At 42.0% G+C, this 11,736-nt stretch overlaps 1 protein-coding gene across 1 annotated transcript; it reads right to left on the bottom strand.

Annotated features, from left to right (window-relative positions):
- Positions 1 to 10,657: 10,657 nt before the first annotated feature.
- LOC120319352 (claudin-34-like) lies at positions 10,658 to 11,524 on the bottom strand. Its single transcript, XM_039368131.1, has one exon. It carries the CDS (start codon positions 11,468 to 11,470, stop codon positions 10,658 to 10,660), a length of 813 nt encoding a protein of 270 aa, XP_039224065.1. The 5' UTR covers positions 11,471 to 11,524.
- Positions 11,525 to 11,736: the final 212 nt, after the last annotated feature.

The following is an 11,736-nucleotide window of genomic DNA, read 5'->3' as shown; positions in this document are numbered from 1 at the left end:
CAGCAGCCCTCCTGGAGGAGAGTCGCGCCCGAGCGCAGCCAAGGATATGGCAGCCAGGCAGTGGGGACAAGACTCTGCCCTCGTGCCTCATCGCCTGCAGTTGATGCTGTGGGGCACGGGTGGACGGTGTGGCCACCATGGCTCTGCTGGGCCGCGTGGGCAATCTGTGGCGGGCCATGGAGGCGGTGAGTGGCCCTGCGGGTGGGTAGGGTGGAGGGGACGGGGTGGGGGGTGGGGCCAGGTTTTGGGCACTCAGTGTCTAAAAGGTTCGCCATCACTGGCCTACAGTATTGTCTTGCTTTGGCCAAAGTCCTTGGAAAGCAACTGTTTATAGCATCATCTACCGGATTAGCTCTCCAGTGTGACGTCTTCAAGTTCTGTTGTCCTTCACCTTCCGCAAGATCCCTGGCTAGCCACAAACTTCATTTATCCCCCAAAAGTTGGAAGGGTCAGAATAAAAATAGTTGGATTTTTTTCCCCTGTTAACTGGATTTAAGTTAAATTAATTGCAGTTAATGTGATCATACATTTTATCTTTTTCTCTAGCATGTCATACGAAGAGTTATAATCAGTGCTTTTTTTGTAAAAAAAAAAAAAAAAAAGGTGCCGGAACTCACCCATGTCATGCCTACCCTACAAATTTCCATCCCAAAAAGGTGCCAGAACTCCATTCTGGGCATCCTATGACAAAAAAAAAAAAAAAAAAAAAGCCCTAGTTATAATGATTAAAGCAAGCTCTGGACGGCACCCTCAGGCCTTAAAAAGTCCACATCTGATGAGATAGCCAGGGAAGGGCATAAAGTGGCCTTGGCTAACTTTGAAACTCTGTCGGGAACAAAAGTTGGACTGGTGAATTTCCTAGTTGTCTCCCACCCTTACTTAAAGCTGTCCTTAAGTGAGTAGTGTAATTATAGCCAATGGCACCAGATGGCACTGGAACATACAAATTGGTATTCTTTGTCCACAGACACAAAGGCAATTCCACATTAAAACAAGAGAAAAAAATTGTTCTCCTCATCTCCTCTTTCACCAACACATCAGAAAAGCCTCCTCCATCACAAGATGCTGCAGAAAATTAATGGAGAATCGTAGAAAGGCTGGATGAGACTTTGGAGAACTTCTAGTAAAACCCATGGCCCTGTGCAACAATCCACTAGTATCAACCCTGACGGAGATGGACATCCAGCCTCTGTTAAGCACCTCCAACGTAAGAGAACCTACCAAGGAAATCTCTATAGTGCGTGGACAGCCCTTATCATTAAGTCATGTTTTCTGATGCCCTAGTGAAATCTGTTGCGCAGTAGTGGCCAAAATTGTGGAAACCTTTTGGGAAAAGTATACAGTAGAAATGCCACCTTTGGTTAAGCTTCCACCAATTTTTCTTCTAATTTCTTTATAACTGTAGCCTTGTTCACTTAATAATACTATTTTACATCGCTTTCTGGGCGACCAGTCAACTCTCTGCACCATTACTTTAATTTTATTACGTTTCACAAGCTCACTAAATGAAAGAACACAAAAAAACCCAACCAACTGGATAGCGATCACATAACACACTGACAAATGTCCTCCTCTCAGCTTCAATACGTGACATCAATAACTGAACCCTACTGTGATCTGATTGGCTCGTGGCCAAAACAAGATGACACCTGATTGGCTCTCTAAACACTCACACTCATTGGCTACAGTCAGATGAAGGAAAGCTACCTGATATCAACCTAAGCAAGTTGTGCTTCCTTTTTCTGGTTATTTGGCTATAACTTTTCATAGAATAGCGTACAGATAATTGAACAAACTTTGTTGCATTACATTCTTGATTAAATTATCTTTCCATTGATTTATAATTTTATGGTACTACTCCCCCCAAAAAGTGATGTTATTAGCCATCAAACCTCGAAAATACGCTTTTCCCAAAAGGTTTCCACAATTTTGGCCTCTACTGTATTGTAATTTATGCCCAGTTTCTTATCCCATCTCCTGGAGCAACACCGAACAATTCTGCCCCATCTTCTACATAAAAGCTCTTCAGCTACCCAAAGAAAGCTGTCCTCTCTCCCCTGATTCTTTTCCCCTCCACTCTCTGCACATCCAACAGTTGCAATCAAGGTCAACAGTGCCTAAACATGGACATGGCCAAGTTTGTTTCTTTATTGACTTAAGCCACTCCGATGCAAAATTGAGTGGTCTAGAACCATACACATAACTGGTTTAAAACCATATAATCAATTTAAAAGGAGTTACATCAGACTTCTGTGAAACTAGGAATCACAAAGCCGTAAATATTACTAATAAAAACCCAGCCTCATGACTCAAGGGGAACTTACAAGCCAACTGATGCCACAAGCTTGATCAAATAGTTCAATTTTCACTGTTTTCAAAAAGCCAGAAAAGGGGGGGGGGAAGCTTTAGGAGAAATGTGGTTGCATGACTCTCTAATCAAGGAAAGCCACAGAAAGCTCACCTCCTGGATCTTATTGGGCAGGCAAGACGTATAGGGAGAAAATGGCTCTGCAGGTATTCAGGTTCCAAAACATGACAGGCTTTAAAGGTGACAATTAGCACCTCAACTGGCAAATCGGTAGAGTTCTTGGAGCAGAGGTCATGTGGCTGTCTTGGGGTGCACAGAGGAGTCCCTGAACTGCTGGACCAGCTGTCGCTTCCCAATTCAGAGCAGCCCTATATAAAACATGTTCTGAGGGTTGAATCAAGAGTGAGTAAGGGGTGAGGGACACTGAGTAATGGCTGCCATTCCAAGAAACATTGCAATTGATGCACAGGATGGAGCTGGAGGTAAGTCACAGTTGCCATCTGCTCCTTCAGCAGGAGCTGTGGGAATCCGTGAGGAATCCCAACTCCACCCAAGAGGGTGCAACTCGTCCAGAGTTAACAATTGGATTTCACTGCCATTGGCAGGCTTTCAACCTTGAGCTGGGATGAGTTTCAAGCTGTTTCTCCTCATCCAGATGCAAATAGCCTATAGACACCTTGACAGCCATTTGAGAACATCACTTATTCAGCCATAGATTGAAATAGACAAGCAGGTATCCCATATCTTGGTCCACAGTTTCATGTTAAATAACTGGGAATAGCACTGAGTCCTGCAGTGGCTCCTCAAGGGACATTTCTCACTGGCTCCCATCGAGATGTTCACCACCAAGACAGGCCCAACGTTGAAGGGGCTGAGCCTATGGAGAATCCATCTACTTCCTCAGGTTTCCCCAGGGTCAGACTGATCTGAGATGACATCGCAGCCATGTCTCTAGACCTGTCTAGGCAGCATCAAGCTCCAAGTGAATCTGAACATTTTTGTCAAAGCTAGAAAATTCCTGGTAGCAGTTGCTTCAACGATCTTCCTGCCTGTCCTTATCCCACAGGATATGGGTTTCCTTAAAAAGGGACACTAGAGGGCAATCTGTGGATGCCAGAAGAGCAGGTTGTAACAAATTTATCACATAGCAATATCAATTTTGGGCTGTACTCACTGCCGTCCTGATTACTGCATTGAGACCTTCTCTGAACCTTTTCCTCCTCTTATAGTTCTGCTTCTTCCCTGTTCCCAGGGAAGGTTCCTCTCCTTTCCACCAAGGTCCACTTCACCTTACCTCACCTCCACTGCCCAGCCCCAGACTCCTGGCTGCTCTTGACCAGGATAAGAGTCAAGAGACAATAAAGCCCGCAGAATAATTGGGTTTGGAGATTCTTATGCACAACAAAAAGATCACCTTGGCCAAAAGAGCTAACCAGGGCTCGGTGACTCCATAGTTGCTAAGTAACTGGATCTCAAAGCAACAGAGATGCTTCACCAATTATAGGTTGCCCCTTGAATAATTTATTTGGTTCTTCTTTTCCATTGTAAGGTTTAAGAAAAAAGAAAGAGAGAGAGAGATTTAAAAGATTTACAAGCCATTACTTTCATAGTCAATGACTCCGAGAAGTCAGTATATTAATAAGAGTGAGCTGTTCACTGTCAGGTACTCCTTGTGTGGATTTCCTACAAGTGTCTTGGTGTCCTGTGAAAAGCATATGATGCGAAATAGTACAGATAGTCTTCAACTTACAACAGTCTGTTTAGTGACTGTTCAAAGGCAAGCTAGGATAAGAGGTAAGAGATAAAAGATAAGATAAGATGAGATGAGATGAGATGAGATGAGGTGAGGTGAGGTGAGATAAGGCAAGACAGGATGGGACTGGACGGGACGGGACGGGATGGGATAGGATAGGATAGGATAAGGTAACGTAAGGTAAGGTAAGACAAGCCAAGATAAGACAAGATGGGATAAGATAGGATAGGATAGGATAGGGTAAGGTAAGGTAAGGTAAGACAGGACAAGACGAGATGAGACGAGGTGAGGTGAGATGAGACAAGACAAGACAAGACGGGATAAGATGGGATGGGATGGGGTAGGATAGGATAGGATAGGATAGGATAAGGTAAGGTAAGGTAAGACAGGACAAGACAAGGCAAGGCAGGGCAAGGTAGGGTAAGGTAAGGTAAGGTAAGGTAAGACAGGACAAGACAAGACAAGACAAGATAAGATAAGATGGGATAAGATGGGATAAGATAGGATAGGATAGGATAGAATAGGATAGGGTAAGGTAAGGTAAGGTAAGACAGGACAAGATGAGATGAGACAAGGCAAGGCAAGGCAAGGCGAGACGAGACAAGATAGGATAAGATGGGATAGGATAGTATAGGATAGGATAAGGTAAGGTAAGACAGGACAGGACAGGACAGGACAGGACAAGACAAGACAAGACAAGGCAAGGCAAGGCAAGGCAAGGCAAGGCAAGGCAGGGCAGGGCAGGGTAAGGTAAGGTAAGGTAAGACAGGACAAGACAAGATAAGATAAGATAAGATAAGATAAGATAAGATAAGATAAGATAAGATAAGATAAGATAAGATAAGATAAGATGGGATAAGATGGGATAAGATGGGATAGGATAGAATAGGATAGGGTAAGGTAAGGTAAGGTAAGGTAAGACAGGACAAGATGAGATGAGATGAGGCAAGGCAAGGCGAGACGAGATAAGATGGGATAAGATGGGATAGGATAGGATAGGATAAGGTAAGGTAAGGTAAGACAGGACAAGGCAAGGCAAGGCAGGGCAGGGTAAGATAAGGTAAGGTAAGGTAAGGTAAGACAGGACAAGACAAGATGAGACGAGGTGAGGTGAGACGAGACAAGACAAGACAAGACGGGATAAGATGGGATGGGATGGGATAGGATAGGATAGGATAGGATAAGGTAAGGTAAGGTAAGACAGGACAAGACAAGACAAGACAAGATAAGATAGGATAAGATGGGATAAGATAGGATAGGATAGGATAGGATAGGGTAAGGTAAGGTAAGGTAAGACAGGACAAGATGAGATGAGACAATGCGAGGCAAGGCAAGGCGAGATGAGACAAGATGGGATAAGATGGGATAGGATAGGATAGGATAGGATAGGATAGGATAAGGTAAGGTAAGGACAAGACAAGACAAGACAAGGCAAGGCAAGACAAGGTAAGATAAGATAATCTTTATTGTCATTTTTTACTATGAGCACACTGACCCACAGTAAAAATGAAATTCTGTTGCCTGATCTCAAAAGAAAGTATGTATGTACCCATACACACACGTACCACACGTATATGCATGCAATTATACATACATACATACATACATACATACATACACACACACACACACACATACATACATATATACATACATACATAATCATTATCCATCTTGAACACATAGCGGAAAGAGGAAGCTTGAGAGTTCACGAGGTTGATACTGTATGGAACAAAGCTGTGGCTGAATCTGGATGTTCAGCTTCGAATACCACGGAGCCTTCTCCTCCAGGAAGGTAACAAGGAAAACAGCCCAAAGCACATATCCTCAGAGAGAAGTTCTCTGAGGATGGGACCCAGCATGAGTCCAGAAGCTCAGAAGACTGAACCTCTGGTCCTGGTGACCACCCGGATTGGACCTTGCCACATCTTAAAGTGCTTGAGGCCGAGAAACACTGAGCTGGACCTTCCAAGATTTTAGGAACGTGCAGTTGAGTTGCCTGCCCTTTGGAAGAGCATCTCACCCGAATAATTTTCAAAAAATTATTTCACGAAAACGAGGCTGTTGTTCCAGGCTTTGGAGCAGAATGATGGTTCAGTTCCAGCAGAATGTTTTGTTTATTTATCTCTCGGATGTTTATGATCTGCTTCTTTCTTTAATTGTCCTTGCTTTCATGGCAGCCTCTAAATTGTATTAAATAAGTAAATAAATCTCCCTCAAGCCCTTCCCAACACACCAACGATCAAAGCTTGATCACAAAGGCTTACGTGTGACTCTTCCATGCACTCATACACATACACACCCAGCCACAAATATAACTCATACAAAACACATACACTGAAATTCATGCACCAGATATAATTTCTCACACGTACATTTTTTTTTTAAAAAAAGAAATCCTTACGTTCTTTCTGTTTTGGAAGAAATGTGAAATTTTTGATAAGGTCATATTAAAAAGCCAATCATGTAGGGAACATGTGACAGGTAGTCCTTGACTTACAACAGTTTGTTTAATAATAATAATAATAATAACTTTATTGTCACTTTGAAAGTACACCAATCGGCATACATCAAAATGAAATTTCGTGATGACTGTTTGAAGTTACAATGGCGTTGAAAAAAGTGACTTATGACCATTTTTACACTTATGACCATTGCAGCATCCCCAGGATCATGTGATTTACATTTAGATGTTTGATCTAAATTTGATCACGTGATCCCCTTTTGCGACCTTTTGACCAGCAAAGTCAATGGGGGAAGCCAGATTCACTTAACAACCAGGTTATTAAATTAACAGCTGCAGTGATTCACTTAACAACTGTGGCAAGAAAGGTCGTAAAATGGGGCAAAACTCACGTAACAACTGTCTCACTTAGCAACAGAAATTCTGGGCTCACTTGTGGTCGAAATGTATTTCACTGTCTGAGTGACGTAAGTTGCATTCTTTTATTGTGAAATGCCTGTTTTTGGTCTCCCGCCCCCCCCCCCTCTACTTATCAACTTATCTCTCTGCCTAGTTATCCACCTGCATGTCTCTTATTTATCTGCCTAATTAAAAATCTACCTATTTCCTACCCACCTAGGATCTATTTATTTTTTTTAAAAAACATTTTCATTTAAATATTTTTGCTGCAGCACCTGAAACAAAAGGCCATGCCAGAAACTTCTTCCTAAAAGGGAGTCAAACAAGCAGCAAAAAACTTGGAAATCTTTTTTTTGGGGGGGGGGGGAAGCTGTTTGCTGCTTGAATGACTCCTTTTCGGACCCAGCTTCCTCTGCAACAGTCTGCTGCATGTGTTGAACCCTCGCTGGCTTTGCAGTTGATCTTCTGGTGCTCCAAACCAGCAGCCTCCAGAAGGATCTTTCTCTTTCTTTCTTTCTTTCTTTCTTTCTTTCTTTCTTTCTTTCTTTCTTTCTTTCTTTCTTTCTTTCTTTCTTTCCTTCCTTCCTTCCTTCCTTCCTTCCTTCTTTCCTTCTTTCTTTCTTTCCTTCTTTCTTTCTTTCTTTCTCTCTCTCTCTCTCTCTTTCTTTCTTTCTTTCTTTCTTTCTTTCTTTCTTTCTTTCTTCTCTCCCTTCAAAATCAAACCCCTTTTTCCTCTGTTCTTCAGCCTGCCAGTCACTCATCAAGGTAAGCCAGTTGCATATGATCAAGAAAAACCAAATGTACAGGTATAGTACAGGGGGTACCTTGCTCAATAGTAGTAACTGTGAGAGGGACCTCGGAGTCCTAGTAGACAATCACTTAAATATGAGCCAGCCATGTGCTGCAGCTGCCAAAAAGGCCAACACAGGGCTGGGCTGCATTAACAGAGGGATAGAATCAAGATCACGTAAAGTGTTAATACCATTTTACAATGCCTTGGTAAGGCCACACTTGGAATACGGCATCCAGTTTTGGTCGTCACAATGTAAAAAAGATGCTGAGACTCTAGAAAGAGTACAGAGAAGAGCAACAAAGATGATTAGGGGACTGGGGGCTAAAACATACAAGGAACAGTTGCTGGAATTGGGTATGTCTAGTTTAACGAAGAGAAGGACGAAGGGGGACATGATAGCAATCTTCCAATATCTCAGGGGCTGCCACAAAGAAGAGGGAGTCAAGCTATTTTCCAAAGTGCTTGAAAGCAGGACAAGAAACAACGGATGGAAACTAACCAAAGAGAGAAGCAACCTAGAACGAAGGAGAAATTTCCTGACAGTCAGAACAATTAACCAGTGGAACAACCTGCCTCCAGAAGCGGTGAATGCTCCAACACTGGAAGTTTTTAAGAAGAGACTGGACAGCCATTTGTCTGAAATGGTGTAGGGTGTCCTGCCTCCAAGGTCCCTTCCAACATTATTATTATTATTATTATTATTATTATTATTATTATTATTATCATCATCATCATCATCATCATCATCATCATCATCATCATCATTATCACCATCATCACCATTTTTCCAGGCGCCTCTACTTTAGTTGTTATTCAAGGGAGACTGGAGGCCAGAGGTGGAGAATTTAGCTTCAGCACCTAACTGGAGGTGGGGCAGGGAGAGATGAACAGACCGTCCCTTTACCAGCTTTTCTTCAGTTTTCTTTATTGGAAAAATGTCGATTTGGGGAGGGGGAAAGGAAGAAAGCAAGGGGGCAGTTTTGGGAAGCTGCCTTTGCATGCAGACGATCGCTTTTCCCAAAGCCTTGCAAGACCCAGGAGAAAGCCTGCTGTCTCCTAACTGGGCAGAGCTTCCTCTCCTCTCCTGCCAGGCTGGCTTCCTTCTTTTGCAAAGCACCACCCAGCTTTCCTACCAGATCCGTGCTCGTCCTGACTGCTGGGCGGGGGGGGGGGGAGGGCTAAAAAGTTGGTCTGCTCCTGGCTATAGCAAGCCAGCTTCTCTCCCTTTTGCTCCTTGCCTGCTTGCCTGGCTCCTTTGAGGATCCAGTTTCTGCTGCTGTTTGCAACCCGTGGCTAAAAGCTTGGGCTTGCTTGAAAGGGGGCAGCCCCCCCCCATAAGGCATGGATGGGGGGTGGTAGCTGGGGGGAGGGAGTTACTTAGCAAATTTCTCACTTGGCGACATAAATTCTGGGCTAAGTTGTTGTCGTTTGTTCTCTGATTCTACCTTGTGCTTCTGATGCTGAGCAGGCCTCTTTTTCCATGGCTCTTTGCTCCACTACGCAGCAGCTTTTGTGTTGATTGCCCAGTTAGTGTCCATGTTTCACCAGCGTATGTTAGAGCAGGTAGCACGCACTGATCAAAAAATGTTCAGGCATGGGGGAGAGGCTGTTCTTGAAAATTACGCTTAGCTTGCCGAATGCTTGCTAATGCTAACTACTGCTTGAGCAGGGGGCTGGACTAGAAGATCTCCAAGATACCTTCCAGTTCTATTCTATTCTATTCTAGTCTATTCTACTCTACTCTACTCTACTCTACTCTACTCTACTCTACTCTATTCTATTCTATTCTATTCTATTCTATTCTATTCTATTCTATTCTATTCTATTCTATTCTATTCTATTCTATTCCATTCCATTCTATTCTATTCTGCATTCAATTCTCTATTCTATTCTATTCTTTTTTCTATTCTATTCTATTCTATTCTATTCTATTCTATTCTATTCTATTCTATTCTATTCTATTCTATTCTATTCCACTCCACTCCATCTATTCTATTCTATTCTATTCTATTCTATTCTATTCTATTCTATTCTATTCTATTCTATTCTATTCTATTCCATATAAAGATTCTATTCTATTCTATTCTGTTCTGTTCTGTTCTGTTCTGTTCTGTTCTATTCCATTCCATTCCATTCCATATAAAGGTTCTGTTCTATTCTATTCTATTCTATTCTATTCTAAACAATCTGTTCAATTTCCTTTATTGTATCACCTTCCACTGAGATCCGATGTCCAAGGTATATATAATACCTAATACATAAGCATAACATGCACAGCAAATAACTACCGGTATATGTACAAAGCTTACGCTGCTGTATTTTATTTACATTAGATATTTTCCATTCATGCCCTGGGAAACTCTTGAATGATTAAAAAAAAATTCTCAAAACTATTTGCAGAACCCAGTGGCAAACCTTTAACTTTGCCATCATTCATCTTGCTTAAGCACTGAAAAGTTTCACTCCTGGAAACCATTTCCATCACCCATTTAAACCGGGCAAGGAATTGATGGCTGACATTGGATCCCCATCATTAAAGATTCAATAGGAATCCAGTTCATTGAGGCAGAAATTATCACTTTTATTTTCAAAAGAGCAGGGTCAATTCATATTAATTAGAATTAAACTCTACTGCAGAGTAACAGTTATTTAGACCAATTCAGACAACACACAAACGTGGAAGTTTCTAAAATGTTCAGATTTTTTATCCTGGCAAGGTTTGGCAATGGGAAAAGAAGGCGACAAAAAAAGTTACAAACCATCCAGTGTTTATTTATTTGTAGTATTTATTATTAATAGCGTTTGTTTACATTAAGGGATATTTGGCAAGTGTAAAATGAAAACTGGAAATATGATACAATAGAGTAGACAAACATTGGCAGTTTGTGTCTACTGGCATGGAGTAACTGATAGAATAGGGACTTTCTTTGTGTTCTCAAACTATTGAGGATGAATAGATTGTGACGAATCTTTATTTATATCCAAATAATGGATAGATGTTAACTTTTCGACACTGGACTCAGGCTCCTCTCTGTTGGTTACGTTAATTATCACCGAGGAACCAAAGTTTGCACTAAACTGGGTTGTCACCAGTGATAGATTGGTTGGGGATGGAGCATTTTCTGCATGTATTTGCAAAACACTTTTATTACAGATAATCATAATGCCACTTGCCAGGAAAAAAACGGCAGCACTATAGCCAACGTAAATAGCAGCTCCAACATCCTGGCTCTTTGGAACTGTAGGCATTTTGAAGGACTCAGGAAACTGGATGTCTCTGTTCTCCAAGATGGAATGCAGGTTCCAGAAAATTGGAATGAAAACCATAATTCCTGCTAGAAAGTTCAGAAAACCTCCCACAGTGAACAAGGTGAGCAGATATTTTTTTTGTCTGATCTCTTTGACCACAATCCCTAAGGCAAAGCTCATGAGGGTGATGGCCACCGCTCCTACAATGCAACTCAAGGTCATCAGATCTTGAGCCAAAAATATTTCCTTGGGCAGCATCCTCAGGTCTTCGGTGAAGTCCTCACAGTGGACGTACCTTTTTTCGGGATGAGTGCTGCGCAGGTAACAGGCCCTCCAGATTCCGATCCACACCACACCAGGATTCATGCCGTCCTGACTTTCTACGTGCCATATTCTCCAATGTTCAGTGGCTGTTGAAGTGATGCACATAACGGATCCCAAGATACCAAGGAAATAACCCCCTAACTGGGCTCTACTAATCCACGTTAGCCAGTTTGTAATCATTGATCCTTTTTCACCTGGTGGTTCCTCATTAAGTGATCTATTGCTCCTGTAGATTAACATAGAATTCCTGAAATCAAATAAAAAAGGAGCACATCATATATTTATAAGGTTATGCAGACTCTTGCCCATGAACACATGAATAATCAAGATGCGTGAAAGACTTTCCACTACTCATTCCCTTGGTGAGTAAACTTCCCTCCTATCTGTTTTTTTTTTTTTTTTAGCAACATTAATTTAGCAACAAAATTAAGGGGAAACTTCCTGAC

The sequence above is a fragment of the Crotalus tigris genome, unplaced genomic scaffold, assembly GCF_016545835.1.
Source record: "Crotalus tigris isolate CLP2741 ecotype Arizona unplaced genomic scaffold, ASM1654583v1 scf7180000020640.449710, whole genome shotgun sequence".
In the NCBI taxonomy this organism is placed as follows: Eukaryota; Metazoa; Chordata; class Lepidosauria; order Squamata; family Viperidae; genus Crotalus; species Crotalus tigris.
This window is presented reverse-complemented; position numbering and strand designations above follow the sequence as displayed.